Source organism: Falco cherrug, chromosome 9 (genome assembly GCF_023634085.1).
Source record: "Falco cherrug isolate bFalChe1 chromosome 9, bFalChe1.pri, whole genome shotgun sequence".
In the NCBI taxonomy this organism is placed as follows: domain Eukaryota; kingdom Metazoa; phylum Chordata; class Aves; order Falconiformes; family Falconidae; genus Falco; species Falco cherrug.
In genome coordinates this window covers 6,161,814-6,186,636 of record NC_073705.1, presented here as the reverse complement: position 1 = coordinate 6,186,636, position 24,823 = coordinate 6,161,814, and the positions used below count along the sequence as shown (strand labels likewise).

The 24,823-nt window shown below is 44.6% G+C and overlaps 1 protein-coding gene across 2 annotated transcripts; it reads left to right on the top strand.

The window, feature by feature from the left end:
- The first annotated feature begins 2,940 nt into the window (after positions 1–2,940).
- LHX2 (LIM homeobox 2) lies at positions 2,941–24,449 on the top strand. Of its 2 annotated transcripts, none has more exons than XM_055721246.1 (5): positions 2,941–3,956; positions 6,676–6,878; positions 7,606–7,988; positions 16,031–16,236; positions 23,651–24,449. In XM_055721246.1, the coding sequence occupies exons 1-5, from the start codon at positions 3,729–3,731 to the stop codon at positions 23,936–23,938; spliced, it is 1,308 nt and encodes a 435-aa protein (XP_055577221.1). In that variant the 5' UTR covers positions 2,941–3,728; the 3' UTR covers positions 23,939–24,449. The 2 variants fall into 2 exon arrangements, with proteins under 2 accessions (XP_055577221.1, XP_055577220.1); XM_055721245.1 differs by having other exon boundaries at positions 6,673–6,878.
- Positions 24,450–24,823: the final 374 nt, after the last annotated feature.

The window sequence follows — 24,823 nt, the reverse complement described above, 5'->3', positions numbered from 1 at the left end:
ATTTCAAGTCAGTCCATAGAACAACTGAATTTGAAGCATGCTAATCTGTCTCCGGCAACTCAGGGAGATGAAGAGCTGAGCTCCACTTGCTGACAAGAAGCAAACTGTCTCACATTTTAGGAGAACAACATCATTGCCTATAAAAATGAAGAAGAGACAAAATAAATAAAATCAGTTAATGTTGTAGTTAACTTGCAAATCAAGTAAATCTGTTGGTACAGTATTTTAGAAATAAACGATAACAGCGTCACACCAAACACACATTTCTGAACATATAAGCGTTCTGATTTTGATTTAATGGTATATCAGCGTCAACTATTGCTTCCTTTGCTGGTACACACTTCCTGATGCCTACTGTGAAGGGTGCCCATATTTACAACTGAGTAAGATGATTAATTACACCTTGTCAATCACGGTGCATGAAGACATAACACCACAGCAGACAATGAAGAAGATGCCTGAAGCTACAATTACATTTTAATTCATAGTTTATTGTATGTTCCCATATATTGCAGTCTAATAACCGTAGGGGCATTCAAAACATATGAGATATCAATCACTCTGCCCCCTGGTCTTTCATGTTTATATTATTCCATAGCCTTTAAATTACCGTAAGTAGTTACTTATTTTCTAAGCTTTCTTCTCTTCTCTCTTACCTTTTGCTTCCATTTATGTTTTATTCTTAGTACCTTTATCCGACAGCTATAAGTATTTGATGGAAGTTTGTAGCTCACTTAAAATCTGTAACAGACAACCTGAAACCCAGCAATTAGCAAAGACAGCTTAGACTTGTGTTCCTTTGTTGAAGGAGGCGTTGAATCTTTTGTTCTGATTTAGTCACGGTAGCTGGGTGGAAGCTGGTACCTCATTATGTGGTTGGTCTGTTTGTCTGGTAGGTAGCAGATGGTACTGGAGATGACGTTACCAAGAGAGGCAGGGTAGAGAAACTCAAGACCTGTGATTTGTTCACCTGTCACCTATAACAAAATACAGGTTAAAAGACTTTATTATTAGCTGCGCCATTTTTTTAATGAAAAAAACTCTCATTTCAAATGAGTCTGTGTTTGATTCTACAGATTATTTTGCTATAGCGTTGGGGGTTTTTTTGCTCATTATTCAAGACTATCCTGGATTTTATTCTGAACAATGTAAATGCCATTCATGTGTCAGTGTGTACGTTAGCAGCTTTATGTTTACATTCAGTTACTCTCCTTGTGTTTTGGTAGCAAGGGTTGGATGTCTTCTTGTGTTTGTATATCCATTAAGAAGATAATCAGAGATAGCCTGTGAACTGAAGGTCATGCCATACCTTTTTAGCATGCTATTGGTATTATTGGTTCCAACCACTTGGGCAATACTGTTACATAAAATATTGTATTTTAGTTCAGTTAAATATATAAAATCTTTTCAATAATTAGCACTGTCAGGCAGAGCATACGAATCCATGACCCTTCATAACTGCAAAACGTATGTAATCAATTATAGGATAGGGAATTAAACTGGTATTAAATCATCTAAGGATGTTTTAATAATACTTAAGCAAGTTGCTTAAGTGAAGATAACACAAGGGTGTTCCACAGTGGTGCGTGTGGTGTCCAGTGAGCAATATTCCACATCTGTTATTGGAGGCAAATCTCCCATCACAGACGGCATTTGAAATGCCTTGCAATTTAACGGAGGAAGGGAAAGATTACTTCATCAAGATAAATGCTGTACAGCTCCACTAATGCAGAATTCTAATCTGAATTAAAACATGAACTTCCATTGTTTCCAAGGCCTGATTTTAGGACAGTCTTTGGATAGTTCCCACAGACACCAAATTAGCTTGCATTCTGTATGGTTTCTTGAGGGGTCTTGTGGCTATTTCATATGCATTTCTACAAGAGACACTTTGTTCTCCTCTGTGACATGCAAATGTATTTAACTACTCAGAGCAATCCCAACAGAAAGATGATAAAAAGCCTAGATTATTGCAAGAACAGAACATGTAAAACCAGCGAAGTTTGACTGCAAATGGAGTAATTCAAATTTTAGCAAAGCTGGTCTGAACTGCACTACACCTGTAAGAGGCAAATCACTATGTCAGAAAACAACACCTAACAGGAATACACTAAGTGATGTAATAATTCCCAGCCACGGATTAAGCAGTGTGTCTCATGATCTCAAATGTGCATTCAGATTTACCTTCCGTTGTGCTACCTTCCCCAACATAATTAGAAGTGTGATATTTGACATCTTTAATACCAATTAGGCCTTCCTTACTACCTACCTTCTGGATAAATATTTAGACATCAGCCACAGTTTCCCTGTGTACTCTTTTGTCTTTTCTGGAGACTTCCTGAAGCTTCTCCTCAAGTTCAGAGACCTTCCTGACCTGGTTTTCTTAAGTCTACTGAGAAACAGAGACACGGAGAGCCCTGGGTCGGTGGAAAGCTTCACGGACTCGAGCGACACAAATTATTATATTCTAAGGGGGAAGATTTTTCATAATGAGCATTATTGGGTGATTAGCAGTAAGTGTTTGGGGTATCATGATCTCGGAGTGCAAACAAACTTTTGACCCCCCACTTCTCCCGCGCTGGAGGCGTTTTCCCCGACAGCCTCTTTGTTGCTCCAAGGCGTGACACGTCGCAGAGTGTCACCGGGCGGCAAACGCAAACCTCTGAGCTGGTGCCGGTGCCGGTGCCGGCCTTCAGCGGCCGCCTCGGGCGCTCCCGGGGCCGCGCAGCGTCCGAGCGGCGGCGGGGAGCAGCAGGTGGGGCAGCGCGGGCAGCGCGGGCAGCGGGAGCAGCGGCCCCGCGCCCCTCCGCGCCTCCCAGCCCCGAGCACATGCCGGCGGGCCCGGGCGCGGCGGCAGCCAATGGCGGCGGGGCAGGACATGATGTCAGAGGGGCTGTAGAAAAGGCGCGGAGCCTCGCGCGGCGCCCGGGCTGCAGACGCGCCGCTCGCAGGCACCGCGGCGGGCGGCGGCTCCGGCTCCGCCGCTGCGCTCCCCCCCGCGGCGCGGCCGCCTTGCGAGCAGCCGCCCCGGGCCCCGCGGGCCGCGCCGCTTTAAGGAGAGAGGGGGGCCACCGAGTGCCCGTCCCATCTGGTGCCCATCCAACTCTTCCTCCTTCCCCTTGGCTTTTTCTTTTCCCAATGAGCTCCAGCGGGCTGGGGGAGGAGCGGGGGAAGGAGCAAACTTTGCCCCTGAGCTGCCGCCGCTGCCAGCCCTCTGGACTGTGAGTGCGTGCGGTGGGCATCCGCCCCATCCTCGCAGCACCAGCCTGCTCTCCGCCTGCTGCAGCCTCCCTCTCCCTTGCTTTCCTCCTCTAAATTTCGCACAGTACGATGTAGGGGGCTTGTCGTTATTGTTTTTTTATTATTATTTATTTCTCAACGAAGATGGTTTAATTTTTTAAATTTCTATTATTTATTAATCCCTCCCAACCGTAAACCTGTCCAGCCTTCTGCCAGCTGGGCCAGAGCATAAAGCCTGGGACCGCACCTGGGGCAATGAGACCTGCACTGAAGAAGCCTCCCAGAGGGATGCGCCGGGGCCGCGCAACAGACTAGATCCAAGCCCCGAAGCTTACACCACCAGTTACCCCCTCTCCCTCATCCCCTTCGCCCGCCTTTTCTGCACCCCATCCCCTTGCAACCTCGGATCAGTGCCTGCGCTGCGCTCCGAAGACCTTTGCCGGGGTGAAAAGCCCGGTGCCCAAGGAGAGACGGGGCGGCCGTGCTAGATGCATGGGGGAGGGCTCCGGTTAATGCAAGTTCTGGGCTCGTGCAGGGACCCCGACAACTGTCAGCAGCAGCAGCAACTCGGGGCCTCTTCCTCTGCTTCCTCAGCGATGCTTTTCCACAGTCTGTCCGGCTCGGAGATGCACGGGGTCATCGACGAGATGGATCGGAGAACCAAAAGCGAAGCACCGGCCATCAGCTCGGCTATAGACAGGGGAGAGACCGAAACGGTAGGAAGCGAAGGAATGGGAGTCATTCAACCCCCTAAACATAATAAACCCCTCAAAGATAGAGCTTCTCCCTTAAAATAAGAGATCGGGGGGAAACGTGCGCAAATCAGAGGAAAATTAAGCATAAAAGCACCCCAAAAGATTAAATAAAACCGTGGGGAAAGGCATGAAACTGTTAATTATTAATAATATGCATAGTAATAGTAATGCTTGGGTGGAATGAACGGTACTGCTCTTGCAAGAAAACAGAAAGATAGACCAGCCTTTTGGTAGCGTCCAGGAACTCCTTCCCTTCCCCCAGCCTGTCCGGCCTTCCAAAGTTTTTATGAAGAGGCGAAGTATGCTTTTATACAGATAACATTTTGGCACAGGGAATTTTTTGTCTGCAGAATGGAAACACAAACACCAAAGAATCCAATTCTGTATTATTTTTCAGGTATAATATCTACACTGGCGTATTCTTTATAGCATTTATATATAAAAAACTCCAAACAAACAACTTCTAGTTACTTTAAATTATGATTTTAAAAAATAATTTTTATATTAACACTGGTTTTGCAAACATAGCAAACAGAACTAGAAGATGTGTTTCAGGCAGACGGATGGATGCACAGTTGTATAACTTTACCACTTTTTATCTTATGTCTGCTGATGCGCAGTACTTGTGTATTAATACATTTAGATAATAAAAAGATGCATCCTTCTAACCAACGTTAAGCTAGCAAAGTGGAAGAGATTTCTGAAGTGTGTTAACTGATTCAACGTTTTATGTATACTACTTTTTCGTTAAGAAATGATAATTCTGAAGTGAAATCACCCCTTCCTTTGGTTAAATGCTGCCTTGTAAACTGATAGGGGCATATGCAAGAAAGATGTCTGTTCTCGGGTTTTGAAACTTCATCAGTATGTGTTATTTCTTTTAATGCTATGTAGAAACCTACTCAAAGGTGACAGTGAGAATATTTAATCCGGAAATACTGGCTGAAAAACAGCCTTTATACTGTAAGGGTAGGACGTGATTTCTTATTTAAACAGTTCTGGTTTTCTTTGGAAAAGTTAGTATTTCTCCGTGCAATTTAACAGTATCAAACGATCTTTCCCGGAATAAATATCGTGGCGTGAGACCTTTATATATCTATATATAATGTGTACGCATACACATGTGTATATAACAAATAGTGGGACAGAGTGCTGGATCCTTAAATACCATTTCTGGATCTCAGAATACTTAGAGGAAAAGCAAAGCAGAAAAATTGTATTTCATTTAGAGTGGATTTACAAGAAACTATTTTGGTTATAAAACGATCCCTAATCAGAGTTCAGTTAATGCCTTAAAGAAAAAAGCTATCAGTGCACTGGTGTGGCTGACGTACCAATGTAGTGCCATAATTTTATTTATATGTAGTTCTGATAGTAGGAATGGTGTAGTGCAAACAGTGCTTATAGCGATGGGATTTTGTGATGTCTGCAAGTACTGGATGAAAGTAATCGGTCTAGCATGTGCTGAAAAAAATAGCTTCAGTTCCTTTCGATTCTTCCCTGTTAGTGTTCTTTTCTTTTTGATTTGCGCAAGGACTTAAGGCTGTAGAGGAGGTAAAAGTAAACAAACAATTCCCCCCGCCCCGAAGCAAAACAAACTGCGAGTTTGTCACATCTGTAAAAAAATGTTTCGGGTTCTCTTGCACAAGAACAAATCTGCAGTGTGCTTTTGTGCAACGCGGATAATAGTAAGTTTGGAACGAAGTGGACAGCAGCGCATTGCAAGGTCTGCCACAAACACTGCTCCACTCTGAGCCTCCCCTCTTGAGTACTGGTTTAAGGTGCCTGCTAAAATAAATAAGCGTGCTTAAACGGTTTTCAATATTTTTCTGTCTTTCTTTTTTTGGTAAAGTTGACAGAATATGTATGTGTTTGTTTTTTGCAGGGTTTCGATTGGATTGCGATGTGACACTAAACTATTAAATTATATAGGGGTTACATTTAGTTTTATTGCTTCCAAGTTTATCCCAACATAATCTAAAGTGCTCTGTTGTTTTTTCCCCCACTTTCTTTCCTACACGTTTCCCACTATTTCGTTTTCTTGATAAAACATTCTGCACCTCGGATTTAGCAATGCTCATTCCCTCCGTAGTTTTATTTATTGATCCCTTTAGTCCTTTGGGTCACAGCAGATTTGGATACGTGTTGTTTGGAACCAGCTTGCAAGGAGAGCTGTGTCTGTAGCACTGTGACTACTAGGGGGTTTGATCGTAATTCACTTGGAATTTTATAGCTATGAAAATACACACACAGACACGCTCCACATACACACACTCATAGAGCAGTAACTATGCAGACACTCTCAGTATGTCCATAATAATACATTTTAGAATTAACTATCTGTGATTATTGCGCCTGTTTGTTGAACAGCATCTTTTCTTGTTCTGGGGCTGGAAACTCAAAAAGAAAAAAAAAGCTGGGTCTGATCCGGACGCCTCCCCTAAAACCCGGGGTGTTTTTCTTCTCGCCTCGCCTCCCTCCCGCCCCTCCCGGGAAGGTGGGCTGCAGCCGGCCCCGGGGACCCGCGCTGTCGGGGCGGCCGGGCGCGGGGCCCCGCGCAGCCAAGCCCCCGGCAAGGGAGAGGGGAGGCCCGGCCCCGGCCGGGCAGGGGGAGGGGGAGCCCAGCAGAGCGCAAGTTTCTCCCTCTCGCTAACGGTTTGTAATTGTTTTCCCCCAGCAGACCATGCCTTCCATCAGCAGTGACAGGGCTGCCCTATGCGCCGGCTGCGGGGGGAAAATCTCCGACCGTTATTACCTCCTGGCTGTGGACAAACAGTGGCACATGCGCTGCCTGAAGTGCTGCGAATGTAAACTGAACCTGGAGTCCGAACTCACCTGTTTCAGCAAGGACGGCAGCATCTACTGCAAGGAGGATTACTACAGGTACAGCCCGCCCTCAGCCACCAGCCCGGGGGGGGCGGGGGGGACCTGCTGGCGGCCCCCCAGGCTGAGCAAACCCCGTCCTGAGGGGACTGCGGAGAGGGCCCGTGGGCATGCCGCCCCCGTGGGGCAGGCTGTGGGCTCCTGAAACCTCCCACTGCAGGGGAGGACTCGTGGTGGGGCTGGACCCACCCGTGTTCTCGGGAGGGGGCACAGCTGCCACCAGCCTGTTCGCGGATTCCGGGGGCCTCAGGCAGCGCCCCCCCCCCAGGCTTTCGGGCTGCGAATGGGAATGAGGGGCCGAGGGGGCCAGGCGTGATCCCTGCCCGAGGCGAGGACACGGGCAAGCTTGGAGCCCCCACCAGAGGGCTCGCCCGGCCGCCCCACGCGTGCCCCTTTGCGGGGATGCCGGGCTGGGGCCGACCCCGGGCAAGCTGTCCCGGCCGGCGGCGGGGCTCCTGCGCCGGGCCCGAGCCCGCTCTGGTCCCGGGGAGGCTGGCGGGGCGGGAGCGGAGCTGCGAGGTGGGGAACGGGTCGGAGACCCCGCCGGCCTGGGGAGCGCGGCCGCTCCGCAAACGTCCCGGCGTTGGGCAGCTGCCCTGGCTGGGGCGGCCGCCCCGGGCCCCGCAGCCCCTCTCCCTCTGCCGCCCTCCGGGCGGACCCGACGAAGGGCGGGGGGGAGGGGGGGGATGCGCCTCTCACCGTCTTCTCTGGCCGTTCTGTTTTGCAGGAGGTTCTCGGTGCAGAGATGTGCGAGATGTCACCTGGGGATTTCTGCCTCCGAGATGGTCATGAGGGCCAGGGATTTGGTATATCACTTAAATTGCTTCACTTGCACCACTTGCAACAAGATGTTGACCACCGGCGATCACTTTGGCATGAAGGACAATCTGGTGTACTGCCGCCTCCATTTCGAGACTCTCATCCAGGGGGAGTACCAGGTGCATTTCAATCACTCGGATGTAGCCGCTGGGAAGGGCCCGGCTTTGGGAGCAGGCTCTGCCAACACTTTGGGACTGCCTTATTACAACGGCGTGGGGACTGTGCAGAAGGGGAGACCCCGGAAAAGGAAGAGCCCAGGGCCTGGGGCAGATCTAGCAGCCTACAACGCAGGTAAGAGACCCCCATCTTCCCCCAGAACAATTCAAACGGTTTGTTTCTGTTTGCTTCCAAAGGGGGATTTCCGTTTATTTTAGCTTAAACCGTTAATAATAGTTTAGCTGCAGCATAATTATTGAGATCAAGTGCTGTCAAACTGCAATTACAGAAGCTAATATGTTAGCATTTTTCACTTCAGCTGGAAATAAAATGTTTTGAAGCAAGGTCATCTGATTAAGGAGGGGGAGAAGGGGGAGTCTAGCCTGAAATAAAATCTGGAAACCAGAGACTGTAAGTTAGCACTTCAGAGAGCTGTGAATTTTCTTTAGTAGCTACACGCAAAGGCTGCTGATGGGTGAATTGTTCTGCCCTTGTCCTGAGCTCTTGCAACTCGTAGTTTTGGGAGGGAAGAGCGAGGGAGGAAGGAGGAAACCGGCTGTTTCCCACGGAGCTGCCGTGGGAGCGAGTGGGAGTGCAGGCGGCCGCGGAGCCAGGGCAGGGGCTGCAGGCAGCAGGTGTCCTCAGGCCGCCTCGAGCTGCTCGTACCATGGCACTTTCGGCTGGGGGTTCTGTTCGTTGGATGTGGCTCCAGAAAGAGTCGGGAAACTCACAGCATCCCCTTTGCAAAGCCTCCCCGCGCCGCAGCCCCTGCCTCCTGACCGAGAGCAGCAGCGGGAAGGCAGGGAGCGAACCTGGCAGCAGCCGCCAGCCTGCAGTCTCTGCTCCAGCCCTGCCTCTCGGGCGCTCTGCATTGAGCTGCAAACTTTCTGATGTGTTTCCTCGTTTAACCTCTCCACCACCACAGCACTGTAATTTTGCAGGCAAAGGAATTCGAGTACTCTCCTGCCCCCGCACCCCCCATCCCTGCTTCCCCCCTTCCCCTCGCTCTTTCACCCATGTAACTGCCCACCAGAACGGTGGCGATCACTGGATCTTCCAGCCTATAACGCAGCACCGCTCCTTGCGCGCAACAAGGAAAAGTGTTTGGACAAAAGAAAATTCTTAGATCGTGATTTTATTAGAAGAATTAAAGGCAGAGGTGGGGTTTACTTCAGGCTCGAGTTTCCCCGCGCTGCGCGCCCAGCCGCCCCGTTAGACCCCAGAGACGACGCTCGCTTTGCCTCCTTCGTGGTGCTGCTGCAGTGTCGCCTGCGCTTCTCCGCGGTTCCGGGCTTGTTTGCTTTTTTTTAATCTACGAAGTTCAGACATGTTTCCTAGGGTGTAGATTTGCCTTTAACACCCAGCCCCCATCCCCCCGCCCACGGAGAGGGCGTTAGGTAAAGTCCGTGTTTGTGGGGGTCTGTTTGCAGCCGCACCTCTGCGCGCCCCGGCCGCAGCTCGCAGCTGCGGGATGCGCTGCGCTTCTGCCCGCCCTGCGCGGAGCGGAGCGGGGGGGAGGGGGACGACGAACACGCGTGGGAGAGCGGGGGGGGGTCTCGGGCGGGCCCGGTGGTCTGCCAGCACCGAGGGCTGCGGGCGAGGGGGAGGCGACCGCGCAGGGAGAGAGAGAGGCTGCGGGTGTTTTGCGCCTAAACCAGAGTAACAATAGCGACGAAACTGAGTGGTTTGCACTGAAAATGGCAGGGAGAAAAGGCGCATCCCTAACTGGCAAACGCACCTCGGGAACAAAATTGCCAGCTATTATTGGTTTAACTAATTACTGAATAATTTGGAAACAGCACAAGAATCAGTAGAAGTCCCGGTGGTGAAGGTTGATGAAAGGTGTGTGTGCAGTGTTCTCGCGAGTAATAGTTGAGCTTTAAAACATACATAAAATATGCATCTTGCCCGTTTAAAAACGTCTCCTTTTTGGAGGTATTAGGTTTTAATTGTCCTTCCGCTGTCTCCCTGCTCAGGGCAGATGTTCAGATTCAAAGGACCTGTAAACTGAACCAGCGGCATCTGTCCTGGATGGGAGCACAGCTTGAAGAAGTCTTACTGCTCCCTGACTTCCTAGATAAACCGTCTCTCATTATATTTTTTAAAATTCGTTTTCAAAATAACTGCCCTTCGATTTTTTGGTCTTTACAATTTTTGTTCAGAGCCTGCAGCTGAAGAGATTTTCCTTGAGGAACCTTTGGCTTCTTTGCTTGAACTATTTATCTACTTAACTATTTATTAAACCAATAATCGACTAATTTATACGATAATAAGTGCCATTGATCTTGGAAATCAGACCAGGTTGCCTGCCCGTTGATGTAAAATTTCACAAACTGGCAAATTATTGCAAAGCCTTCGATTTGGTGCCTTTGAAAGGGAAACCGTTTAAAAGTGTGATAGCTTCTTTTTTATTTTTAAATGGAACTTGTCATTTCCTTCTCAGAAATGCACAATCTTGTCCTCTGAGGGATCTGTTGCTGATAGTTTGTGTAGAATACTTTGTGTAAATAAATCTACTCCCAGAGGTGATGGGAAAAGGGGGACCTGTAAACTTAGGGGTTTAGGTAGAGTTGAGACTGGAATTATTTCGTAAATTGCAGCAAATATTCATCTGCAACACGAATTGGACTGACTTTTTTTTTTTTTCTACTTAAACGAGACTCTGCACGGGGATGATGGGTTTTAGATGTGGATAGAGCCTGACAAGTGGAAAATAGCTTAGAAGGATGCTGAAACTTCAAAAAGATTTCTTTTTCTTTCTTTCTCCTTTCTTTTCTTTTTTTTTTAAGTGTGTTCCTGTGATCATAATTTCTTCTTTCACTTGTTGGAATAGAGTTTGATGGGTTTTTTAGGTCAGTAAATCAATGGCTGAAAGCTTGCTGAACACAGAAGCACCTGTAAAGAATTCTGAATACTCCCTTTGTGCATTAGACCCCAAACCTCCCACAGCCTGCTGTATTTTGTTCATTTGTACCTGGTCTGTCTTTAATATGAAGACACTAAAATATCCCCGCAAATGACAGATGTATTGCGCAAACTTGGGGCACGACGAGCTGGTAAAATACCATGATCTGTGCAAACGGCGAAGGTTGTAAGCTGTATTCCCCTCCTTTCCTAGCACGAAGATGGAGTGTTCCAGTAGGAAGGTGCCCGAGCGCCCGGGCTGGGTGCGCGCCCCCGGCGATGGGGACGGGGCGGCCGGGCTGGCCCCGCTCCCGGCACGGGTGGCCCCGGGGTGCGGGGGCTGGGGCGGCCTTTGTCAAAAGGCTGGTGGGTTCTCTGTGTGTGTGTGTCGTCGCCGTCGCGCCCAGCCTCCCCCCACCCCCACCCCCTCCCCCCCAACAAAAAAGAGGGAAAATGCCGGGAAGTTGTGAGGAGCGGGTTTCTCCTCTTCGTCGCGTCCCCCCGGACGGACAGCCCAGAACAAGCTTTCCTGTGGCTGCCGCTACCGAGCGGGCGAACACGGGTCGCACCTTAAAAACGGGGGTCTCGCAGCGGCCTCCTAAGAAAAATAAGAGTTCCCTCCTTCCCCCCCCCCCCCCTTCCTCCTGCTTCTCTCCCTCCTCCTCCTCCTCTCTGCCCCCGCCGCGGTCACCTCGCGGGCTCCCCGGCGCGGTGCATCTGGCCCCTCCCCGGGGGCTGGGGCTGGGGTCGGGGCTGGGGCAGGCGGAGGGGCTGGGGTCGGCGCTGGGGCAGGGGCAGAGGCAGGCAGGGGGCCGGCGCTGCTCGCTCCACGGAGGGTGAGCGGGGGGCCCCGGGAGCGCTCCCTCCCTGCCGGGGGTCCCTGGGGAAGGGCGCGGCGGGCCGAGCCCCACGGGGAGCGGAGCGGCCCCGCCGCCAGCCCCTTCCCTCGGCCCGGCGGCAGCGAGGAGCCTTGCTCGGCCGGGACTGCCCGGGTTAATCGCGACGCTCAGGGAATTACCGCGCACTCGCACCAGCCATTCACGCCATTCACTTGGCTTAATTGAGGGGAAAAGCCCCGCACGGCCGGTGCCGCCGCGGCCCCGCTCCGGACCCTTTGTTCGCCCGCCCCGGGCGCCCCCTCGGGGACGCGCCGCCCTTCTGTCGGGTCGGCCGGGGGAAGGAAGGTGGCTCATCCCTGCGCTGCGCCCCTCTCCCGGCCTGGGGATGCTTGGCCTGGGAGGCAGTCGCTCCTTCAGACGGGCCTCATCTTCCCCCTTCCCAGAAACGCTTCCCGAGCTGTCACGACTGGGACAGCGCTGCCTTGGCCGTGGCTCGGGACCCTCCTCGCAGCGCTGCCAGGCACCTCGGGAGCAGCGGGGGGTACCCTGCCTGCTCCCAGTGTCACAGCTTCACCCCCTTCCACCCCAGCTGCAGGGAGGAGTTCAGGAGTCTGCCTTCGCCAAGTGTCTCCTTCCACCAGGGAGAAAGACTGCCTCTGCTCCTGCCCCAGTGCCGTTCGGAGGGCCCTGTTTCACTTCTGTCGCCTTCAAAGATGCGGGTGCCACAAAGTCCTTTACACCTTCTGCCAAACAACAAACAGGGCTGCACCCCTGTCTGGTCTGGTTAATCACAAGTTCCCTCTCCAGGCAGCAGCAGGTTAAAACATCCCCTTGACTCTTATTACTGAAGGGGAGTGTGTCCCTGAGCCACTGAATATGGAGAGCTGATGCATGCACCAAATGTGTCTCTTGTTTCATCATTCTTTCAGAATCAGGATTAGTTTGCTTTCTTTTTGTGTAATTTAACATGTCAAACACAAGCTACTTGGAACAAAAGTTCCCCCAAAGGAAATTTACTCTTCCCTATCTTCTTCATGTACTATCTACTTAGCGACCTACCAACCACTAAGCACATGCTTTGCCCCAACATGTGGGGGCTCTGGCCATCTGGGTGTGAAATGGTGCTCCTGAGTTTTCCTTCTTCCCACAGTTTTCCTTCTTCCCACAGTGTTTGTTACAGAGGTAACAGCATACTCATGTTGCTCCTTTTAGGGACACTGTTAGGCATTATTCTGCAGAGCATAGTTTGGTCACCAGTATCAAAATACAATGTTTTAATCTTAGTGTCTAGCGATGCTTTCTGTGGACATCACCATCTTGTGGCCAAGTGGACATTTGTGTCACGGTGCTGATGGAGGAGGCTGCAAGAACTGGCCTCTGGTGAGACCAGCCGGAGGACTGGAGGGCAACGGCCTGGGTGTGGGGACTGGGGGAAAGGCACAAGGGCCTTAGAAATGTTCTAGGGACAAAAAAGAGACTTGGCACCACTTCAGAATTTGTTTTATCACAGAACAGAAATTAAACATTAGTTAATTTATGACTCCTCTATTCAACTGGAATTTTACCAATGGTATTTCTGAACTCCCAGCAGGAGCCTGCAATTGAATGGAAATCTTACGTGTGGATAGTTCTACAATTCCTTTGGAAGATACACAGGGACACCACAAAGAAACGGGGGAAAAGTGCCTGAAAAACAGAGGGTTGCTTGAGGAGCATGTACAGTGTTAGTCTTACACCATGATGCCTTGTGCAGAAACTCATCAGCTCTTAAAACCTTCACATGCTTACATCCTTGGCCCATTCCTGTATCCCTGTGCCTGCAACGCCCATAGATATTTCAGATTCTGTGAGAGATGCATATAATATTAGACCTAATATAATACACTTCGGAAGATGTGCCAGGCATCGCAACCAAATATGAGAGGGGAATTGGCATTAACTACGAATATTTGTGTCTTATTGGGTGATGCCTGGGGGTACCCGAACCACTTGTGCCAGAAAACAAACAGCAGGCACCCTTGCACACTTTCAAATTCATTCTATAACTTTCCCCATAGAAAAGGACAATATGTTGCCAATCTCAAATGGTATGTATTTACTGTCATTTTAATATTATTTTTATTTAGTAGATGAGGAGGTAAAATTATGAGAAATTCAATAAATTGTTCATTGTCCTATCAGGGCTCGGATAAAAGCTGATACCCTTTCTGGGAGGGTTTAGAATCACTTTTATTTCCTTGGATCCTGAATGTGTCTCATTCTCTATGGAACAGGTTAAAATCCAGCTACTCGCAGCCCTAGGGTTTGTTTTGTTGCATATTAACATGAACAGACCTCAGTCCTTCAGACAGATATTTTGATGTGTTTCCTCCTAAGTCTCTGCCTTATTATTTCTGGGAGGGTTTAAAAGCATTTAAGATAATACACAGAGGTCTTTTCCATTACTAATATCTAAAATTCTGTGAGTACAGCTTAAAACCAAGCACTGCTTGGTTTTACATTTCCATAATAGAATTTGTTATGAGCAATATAATTTCAGTTACTTATCCCAGTATTCTTTACATCAGGAATTGTAGCTATGAAGGAGACTGGAGCACATGGGATGACCCCAGTTTGGCAACTACATCTCAGTTCTTGAACTCAAAAAGGTTTTGCTACATTCCATCCAGCTCCATTAATACTGCATTTTTACTATCTCCTTTTAATGTTTTAAATTCAGGTGCTTCTAGTCTTTCCATGCTCCAGGAAAACAAGCAGAAGTGCTTCTTGTTGCTAGAATTTGGCACAAGGTCCTTAGGTCTGGAAAGGATTTATACAAATGTACGCACATGCATGCACACACGCACACACATTTATATGTACAGCATAATTTTTTTTAAGCTGCTTTTTAAATTATAGGAGTACTGAAACACACAGAAAAGGTTGAGGCTTTGGACACTTTCTACGCATCTATTAAACAAACATGCTTTTTGGTCTTAAAGCTCAATTTTTGCAGGCCTTGCTCTAGATTGTGCCATATCTTTTTGGAAGGCTTTGAGAAGCTGAAGTTTGCAAAGCAGCTACTGTACATGCTGCAAAACTGCTGTTTATAGAATCTGTATGCATTTTTACTTATGAGTACATGCAATTTGTGTATATTTTTTAAAACTTTTTTTTAATGTGTGCCTTTCAGTATTTGTATGTTTTCATTAGGGCTGAAACCCTCTGATTGATAGCATGAATTTAAAGTAAGACTATAAAGACATGTCTACGAGATGTACTCAGTTGTAATGAACCAGCAATAATGGGTAATTGAAAACAAATCTGGTTATGTGTTTAAGAAATTCACCAATAATTCACGTTTTTAAATAGATTTTTTTTCACATTTTTGCATGCAACATAGAACAGAGATAGTAGTGATTTTTTCATTACTTTTAACACAAAACTTACAGGAAATGAAAAGGGAGTTGTAGGTATTGGAACAGAAAAAGCAACTAATGACAGTTTTTCAGAGCTAATTTTCAGTGATATCCTTGTGTTTTTTAGTGGATTTAAGCTCAGTCCTTAATGTTACTTTAAGAGTTTTTGTATGGTCTACTGTATGCACAAATAAATGAAAGACTGCTTTTGGTCTATGAGATTATTTTGCTTGGCATTCAACTTTTAATACTCCTTGATAATTATTATAATGTTGCTTGTTCATAGACCTCCTTTACAGGCTTTACAGTTGATTTATGCAAATGTATCAATCAGTGTCATTCAGTGATTTCAAAAGGATATAATAGAAATGATCATTCAAGCTAGTATTTGCAAATACTTTTTTTAAAAAAAGGAAATACAAACATAAAAATAATTTAAAAGATACTTTTTGTTTGGCATGTCAGTGACGGACAGTATTAACAGCTTTATTTCTTTAGCTAGTCAAATTATAGTCATAATTTTCTGTCTGGTACCCACAAACTTTATTTCTTTTATAGTGTTTCATTTAATGGTCTCTCTTGTACTCTACAGGGTTTAGTTTGATGGAGGAAATAATTATAATTTTAACTGGTCTGTTCCATCGAGATTTAAGTGGACTGTATTGTGTAGCTCTCTTTGTACATTACAATGCAATTTATAGTGATACAAAGTACATTAAAACACTTTACAGAGTTGAGGACAGCTACTGTCCTACAAGCAGAAAGTGGAGGAAAGGCTGTGTGGAGATGGAGGGAAGAAAAAAGGAAGCAGACCTGACATTTTAAAAGCCATAAAGAGGCAGGTGAGGGTCCTTGCAGGCTGGTTATTGTAAGGGGAAAATAGAAGATGCAGAAATGGAGGGGAAGGCAAGTAGGATTTGTACCAGTACAATACATGCCATGGTATGTTATTTTAATTGCTGCACTCAGATGAACTGCAAACAGTGTTGGTCACAGAGCCATAGATTTACACTCCTTTTCCTCTTGTTGCCTCAAGCTTTAAGTTGCAATGAAAACGATGGTGACCACCTGGATAGAGACCAGCAATACCCCAGCAATCAGAAAACAAAGCGTATGAGGACATCATTCAAACACCACCAGTTGCGGACAATGAAGTCATACTTTGCTATTAACCACAATCCCGATGCCAAGGACTTGAAACAGCTAGCTCAGAAAACTGGCCTGACCAAAAGAGTTCTTCAGGTAAGAAGAACAGTCTTTTGCTTTGAAAAGTAAACAAAATACCAATTTTACATTTAGAATGCCATGGATTTTGCTGATTTTCCAGCTTTTCTTAATTGTTCTTACCTTCTGTGAGACCAGTTAAATCCTAGAAAGTATAAGAAAAGTTATTTCATTTCAGTGTCCCAAAAGCAGATCACTTGGGTTTTAATTTTAATGACAGTTGTGAAGGTTTAGGGCCCTGCTTGTTTTCCTGTAGTTAGTTAATTCTGGTGCATGTTTTACCTTCTAATCTGCTGTAAGAAAAAGTGAATTATTTTAGTTAGTGCGTTCACTGTAAACAGAGAGCTCTTAATTTAGAAATTACTGTGAATGTTTACCTTTATAAGAAATTAATTAGCACTTTGAATTTGTTTTATCAGGACAAGGAGGATATCTTTTCTTTCATAATTGAAGTGGACTTAAATTTAATTTTTCAAAGATTAATTTTTTATTCATAGTTTAGTAACAGAATGAAAGGAGACTGCATTTTAAAAGTACTTTTTCTCTGAAAGCTGGATTTTTCTTGCTTCACGGATATACACTCCGTTCGAACTATTATGGAAAGCAAAGGTGAGAATATTAGTTGATTCAGCTCTATTTGAATTTATAGTTCTGATTCAAGAAGTCATTTTTAATGGGCGCTTATCCAAATAGCTATCCCTAGAGATCAGTTTGGACATATAGGAGCCATGGCATTCCAGGTTCTATTGCTGAAATTTTTAAATGGGTCTTCATTGTAGAAAAATGCTTTTTGAGCTTCATAGAGACAGGTAGGGCTTAGAGACAGACTCCTGGGAAAACATTGTGGACAGTTCTCGCAAATTCATAGGCAAGTGGAGGGCAGCAGACAAAAAATATTGAGAAAAACTGAATTCACTGGAGAGACTCTGGACCTTGCAGTGTTAATACCTAAAGAAGGAATAAAGGTTTTGTAGGCTTCCCCATAAAAACTACTAATGAAAAACCGTACGTAATTACTACTCTTGGCTACGTTCTCCATAGCTGGATTTTTTTTTTTGTTTTGTTTTATGAGGTCGATTTTTGGTGGTGGAACAGATTCCTCCAATACAACTAGTGCACATCCTAACACTTGGTGTAGTGTCTCTGATAGCAGCTTTCCTTTATCCATGCACATGGGCAAAATAATTCACTGCATTCATCTATCCTTGTTTTGACATGTCTTTATTTTATCCTCAGAGTTTAGACACTCCAGTAATTCTGTCCATTACAGTGCACTCACACCTGAATTATCTGAGAAATTTCACATAGTGCATGAAGAAATGAGATCAGTATCTAGAAAGTGTCTTTTTGATCATCTTTCTGTTCTCTCTCCTCACTCCACACCAACCTGACTTCCATCTCTCTCTTCTTTCACCTAATGGGTCTTTCCTTCCATCTTTTTTCCAAGTTACTGTCTTTGTTTCTTCCTGCCTTTTCAGAATGTATTTCCTTTTCTCCCAAATTGGACTCTGTGTCTCCATTAAACTTCAGTTCCTCTTTCTGTTTCTTCATTGCTTCTGTTTCCACCCTAAACATATCACATCTTGCAGTTTTATGGTGCTTAGTGCTTCCACTTTGTTGTGGCAGACCCTTACAATTCCACTAAACTTTTGTTATTGTTTTGGTGATTTATGTTTCACTTCTTTTACTTTCACAGTTAAATAGTCCTTTATGTCTGGGCTCCTTTAGCTCAGGAGTGGTGGAAGGTAATAGTTGGTGAGGATTGCACCCAGAGGAAGATGCTGTTGGAGGCAGTTCAAGAAAACGACTCAGAGTGATACTTTGTCTCGGATTGCCTGAGTTTTCCAGTCTGCTATGAGCACCCTGTACTCCATACTCTTGGACTTTCTGTTTGAACCTTAATTTGGGCCAGGAGAAAACAAACTTGGTTTTTTTGATTTTAGAACCTTTGTGCCCAGTTGGTTTATCTTTAACCTGTGAGAGGCAATTTTTCAAACACTGAAGTTCACCTGTGTGAGTTTCAGGGTTGCTCTTTGCTAGGGATAACTCTTCATGATGTTGGTTACTGATACAGTGTCACTTGTTAATTCTTTTGAGTCAGAAAGGTTGGCATTCTGGCTGTGTCACTTACTGAATGCGAAGTAATTCACCGACACTATTGATCTAAACAAGCATCATTAGTATTAGCCTGTCTTACATACTGAAGGTACATGGACTCCCAGATGTGCATGCACACTTGCCAGTAGCAAGAAATCTTCCACATCCCCTATGTTGTTACTAGGCGTGTTTGTAAGCTGTTGTATTTTCTGTATGTTCAGATCTCAGTTCAGCTGATGAAGGATCGTGGCTCTTTGTTTATCATTAGCAGAATATATTTTAATAGAAAACGCAAGGCAGCAGATCAAGAGAAACAGGGTCTCTTGTTCTGAAACCAGTGTACTTCCTAAACACATGTGGTAGAGTTCCTAGTGATTTAGGAAACAGCTGTAGTGCCTTTACTATATAGACAGTCCTACATACCACATTACAAGGGTACTTTGTCAATGAGCAGAGAATTTGACCATATTCTTATCGATCTGTGATAACGGATTCGGAAGACCTGACTTCTGTCTTTGCTTTATATACAATTAGCCATCAGCTATCCATGTTCAGAAATGGAATGGCATGGGAATGTAACATACTGCTTCATAAATTACATTCCCTTCAGTGGCTTTGTAATGCAAACTATTTTCTGTAAGTAGCCACATTAGAATCACAGTAAGCATATTTATATTTTTAACCCCTATTTTATTTATTTTCATTCCAATTTAGCTTTATATTTGTGATTCAATTCATATACCTCTTGTACAGCAGCTGGGGAACACAAGCCCGTTACTGTAAGCTATCATTCATAATTGAAGTGACCAGCTAAATGTGAGCTAACTGGCATAAATATGCCTCTTTTGGGAATGGATCTTTCTTTTTGTGAGTTTAGATAGGGAAGGTGGAAGTAGATAGCCCTAAGAAGATGCAGTTTCCTAGCTATGGGTATGTACCTCTTCTCTCCCCAGGAGTCTGGAATATGATTTTCCATGGCAAAAGCAGGTTAGGAACACAGAGTGTTATTTTTCAGTGGGTGTCTTGTACACTGCTTATTCTTTCTTGAATCACTCCCCAGTAAAAGTTGCTATGAAAACCCTACAAAGATTACTGCATTCATTTGGACTTTTGTAATTCAGCTTCCAGTAGTCAACAAGCATGAAAATTTTCACAATCACGCATGGGTACCCTGTGCTACCTTTTGGTGTAGGTTTGCTTTAGGCTAGCATCCTGCAGACTCTTTACGAAGCCTCCATTCATAAAATACCCCATAGTTTCCCTTTAACTGTGTGTTTACTAATTACAACAGAGTAATCAAAGTGTGTGTGCAATGAGTGAACGTAGTTTGCTTTGTGGTGCAACATCCTTTACATTTTTGTTTCTCCACTTACTAGTTAGTAAAATTCAGTCTCCAGGTAGCTGTGTGGATGAGCAAAATTGTGTTTAAAAATTTGTTTCTAGCAGAAGCTATTCATACAACTAATATATAACAGTTGCAAGAACAGAGGTGCTACAAACAAGAAAATAAAGTTTTCTAAAGTGATTAGATTATCTCATTCACTGCAGTATCCAAATCCTTTGCAATACTTAGCATATTTATTTTCAATACTTCCCTACCTAAGGGAGATGTTATTTTATTCTTCTTTTACTTAATGGGCATAAAGGGTTAGCTGCACAGAACACTGAAGAGGTAGTATAATATTTTAACTGCAGTAAATATTACTCTTGCCTAGCTGCGGAGTTGCCCAGCTACAGGTATACAGCCCCACTAACCAGGATGTGGTAGCATCAGTGGTGGGTCTCACAGCTGCTTTTATTTTTCAGTGGAAGTTTTGGTCCATATTTTCCCCTTTGATTTGAAACAGCTCAGCCTTATAATGATAGAGTTGGACAGAAAAACACTAAATACTTACCAATGATTTTGTTTATTCCTTAGTACTGAAGACCAGATTCCTAATTGTGTAATTGATGTGAGATAGGTCCTTCTGGAACAATTCTTTCAGTTACATATGTTTAGGTTATTATTTCTTTACTTTACTGTAGTACCACTACAGGTGCAGGGCCTGAATTGCCGATGTGAGCACACAGCGCTGCCATTCTGCATGGGCAGCTCCAACTTGCCAGCTCTTACACGCTACTTTGCACAGCTCTGAGTAATGACACAGGGCAGTAGAGAAGCAGGCCTACATTCCTACAGTTCAGAAAAGAATAGTTTTAATTCTTTAATTACGCTTCAATGTGAAATCTTTGCTGAGTACTGTCATATCTTAATCACATACCAGAATATAACCATCGCGATGCTTTTGTTATCCCTTTCTATCATAAGACAAGTTTTTTTCAGAATTTCAGTGAACACATATGTAGATGTCTTTTCAATAATAGTATGAATATTTATTATTGGACAATGTTAAAGAGCTTTATAACCATTAGCTGATTAACCTTGACAATACCTCAGTGAGGAAGAAAGTGAAAGTAGTCATATAGTCTCTATTTTTTAATATTATGTACGAGATTATGTAGTATTTTCTGTGTCTAGCATGAATTACCACTATTAAGGAGAGAATGAGCCATGTTACAAGTGCCGCTCCTGAAAGCAGCATGAATGGCCATTGGTAAGGGCATCTGAGCACAGGTTTTCATATGTAATAGAAGATAAAGGGGAATACATAAACATCAGTATTTTTGCTCACTTTTCTTTACACACTACGTGTTTCAAATCACAAACAGAAAAAATACCATAGAGTCTCTTGCCCTGTTAAGGTTAAGGAGCAGTTGGATGTTTAGGAACAATGTAAATACACAAAATAGTTATGATGGCTTCTACGGTTTTATACACTTCAAACAAGAAAATTGTTTTGTGACTAGGAATGGAAATGTTACTTACATTTGGGACTACTGCATATATAAATATGGATATTTTTAATGAACGTAAGTATGAAGTTACACAGAAATATGTGTATATGCAACTGGACTAGTGGTTTTGCCTGTTCTGTTTCCATAACTATGGTATACGTACATATCAACAGTGGCAGTGTCTAAACTTCTATTTCACCTTCATATGTATTATCCTTTTTACAATTGCTAGAAGGTACATTAAAAAAAAACAACCCCAAATTACTTTGTGGGACAAATATAAATTATCTCTTCCTGAAAGGTAAAAAAATCACATAAATGTTCAAATTGCTGCTTTTCACCATTCCTAACTAGTTAGCGATTGAGACTTTGCAGCTTGAGTGACCAGAACAAACTGATTCGCTTCACTTGCATCCCCTGCACACGAGGCTCCTTGCCTTGCTCAGAACCCTGCGCACACTTCTGTGCCTCCTGCCTTGCGTGGCTCTGAATGAAGAGTCACAGGAGAGGACGCTGGTTGTGAACGTGTCAGGCAAAAATATCACACTTAGGTTTGCCCCATTTTGACCACAGTGCTGGTCTTTAACGGGTTTACCACTATAATGGACTGTGTTATCAAATCTTGAGTATATTTTTACCCGTGCTAGTTTAGGAGAAGATTTTTGTTTTCCTGCCATATATGAAAGTGAAAAATAGCCTTTAAACTAAGTGTTTTAACAAAGGGAATGCCAACATAAACTGTTTTAAAACTCTAAGCTTTCAGAAACAAGGACCTGTAGGGATGGCCATGTATGCATGGCCCACGAATGCAGCTCCTACAGCCACTGCTGGAATTTGCACATGAGGGTTATTTCCTTGTGGCATTCTCTGGAGAGAGTCTGAGAGGGAGGATGTGCACCTTGGAGACCCTCGGTTGGCCGAGAAAGCTTTCCAGAGATAAAGAAAGAGGGCTCAATAGGAGGAATTTTGGGCTGGAGCATCTATAGATGAGAAGAAACCCAGTTAGAGGAAAACCAGCTGAGACATGTTCGTCAGTCCTAGCTGCGGCTGGAAGCTGAGGGTGCCCACAGAACACCTCACAGGACTGCTTGCGTTACGCGTCGCTCCTGGTTAGTGGCCTGGCTTAAAGCGGATGCTATGGTGGGACCATGCTGCTTTGGAGTTAGAGGTCAGCACTTCCGTATGGGTTGGTGTGGCCTCGTGAGTTCCGTGCACCCAGTTTCCCTGCACAGGCCACAAAGGAGAGATCTGGTGGAGGTATTGTAGGGCTATGCAGATCCTTTCACTCACTTGGTTCCTTTCTCCGACAGATACAGAGATGATGAGGCTCATTGCATCTGGAATGGAAAGACTCGGTCCTATTCCTTATAGCAGGTCAACATGAGGACAGTAGGATCAAGATTGAGTCCATTGTAAAGGATGTAACAATGACAGGCCTTCTGAAAAATAAGCATAGTGAAATTTCACCTAGTTTGTAGTAGTAAAGTTACCTGGTATCAACAGATATATAGGCTGAACACAGGGTATTTAATGACGTTTTCAAATTCGGTTGAAGTAATATGCTGTACCTGGGTTTCATGCAAGTTTCACAAATACATTTTATTTTATCTATTCTCATATAGGTCAGAAAAATACTTTATCTTTAAACAAATCCTGCAGTCAGTGGAAACCATTATTAACTTGGACATAAATACTGAAGTTTAACTGAGAAAGATGAAGCCTTGCTTTTGTCCTTCACTCATAAATAATAATCAAATAAAACAAGAAGTAACAATCTTGGGAAAATTTCTGTATGTGGATATAATTTCTACTGAAATGACAGTTTTCAATGCAATGTGGGTCTTTAATACCACTCAAGATTCTTTTCCCAACATCATTCCAGTACTGAAAACATTTGAAAAAGGAGACTGGCATAGGTGAAGGGAGCTAAAGTGTTTGAGAAAGAGGAGTAAGAGATGAGTAAGAAAGAGGGGCAGTCCTTTTAGAAAAGTGAGACCAATGCAGACAATGAGACATCGGGAAGTTCCTGGGAGAGCTCTCAGGGCCTGCAGAAGGGCAGGTGCTGTGGTCTGGGTCACCAGCTGCTTACGATGGGAGATAGACTTGAGATACAAGGGTGCCGAAACTCATTATTTTATATTCTTCAGATGCTTGATGTCTGCCCCATCCAGACAAATACTTCTGGGATTGAGGGCAATCGAGGATTCATGCCAAATTTCTAAGCATCTTTATACATAGCCTGAATGGAAGGACTCCCCTCCTCCATCCTTAGTCCACTCCTGTCCCAGGCAGACTGTTTATACAGGATTGCAGAAGAGGGAAAGAGGAAAGCTTAACAGGCATGCAGAGGACACTTCACATGACCGGGGCTACTTTTCTAACATGTTACCAGTAAAAACATCTTCCCCAATTCAAGCATTGGTGAATTTGTGAGTATGCTTTTGCTTTTCTAAACACTGCAGCTCTTTAAATGCTACCCTGTTATATTAAACTATTTCAGGTTTGGTTTCAAAATGCTCGAGCCAAATTCAGACGGAACCTCTTACGTCAAGAAAACACAGGGGTGGATAAGACTTCAGACTCAACACTCCAAGCAGGGACCCCATCAGGTCCTGCCTCAGAAATATCCAATGCCTCCATGAGTCCATCCAGCACTCCTACTACCTTAACGGACTTGACTAATCCTACTATGCCTACTGTGACATCTGTCTTGACATCAGTGCCCGGAAGTCTTGAGGTTCATGAATCTCGAAGTCCTTCACAGACAACTCTTACAAATCTTTTCTGATGACTCTTTCTTAATAATTTCTTTAAAAAAGAAATTATTCTTAGCTGAAATTCCAAGTGTATTTTAATAGAGGCTTTGAGCAACTGACTAACCACAATTAGGATGTCTCCTAAAAAAACAGAAGGAAAAGTAGTGTTCTGGTATTACGGAGTATGGACTGAAGAATAACTTGGAAGATCTATTGCAACACAACATTTGTGTAACTGTACAGTTTTGTGGACTGAGCAAGGGAAACAGCAATTAATTTAAGTTGGCTAAAGCTTCTGTATTTTCAAAGACTGCCATGTGCCTTATATACTGTTTTATCTACATTCTTTGGATTCCATGTCCACTTCTCTCTTTTTCTCTCTGTATATTTATGACCAGGGCAAAAATGTTAAGAGTTTGTTACTTTGAATAGTCCTAAGCCTTTCATCAGTTGCTTTGTTGTTTTAGAATTTTAAGGTCGAAGTCTGTTCGAATACCAGAATTTGTAAAATCTAACCAGTAATAAAACCACTTATGGAAACTACTTGGTAATGGCTGCAGTTACATTTAACATTAGTGTCACAGTCAAGGTAGGCTGATTGTATTTAAAAGGATTAGAAAACTGCACTGCAAACACAGTATCTGCCTAGGATAAACTCTAAATATGATGTATGCATTCCTCCTGTTCCTGAAGTATGTATGGGTGAGAAATCCAGCGTGTACAACAGTCTAGGTATCTTCATTGTAGAGAAATAAATAACTGTTAGTTGCAGGTAGAAGCTATCAGATAATGTTAAAATTCAAACAGAAAAACTATGCTTAATTTTGTTGCATGAAAGAAACTTGACTTCAGCTAGCATTTATGAAAACAATCTTGCTTTTGTGCAAGAGGAAGCTTGTTCCATTTCATGGAGGAGG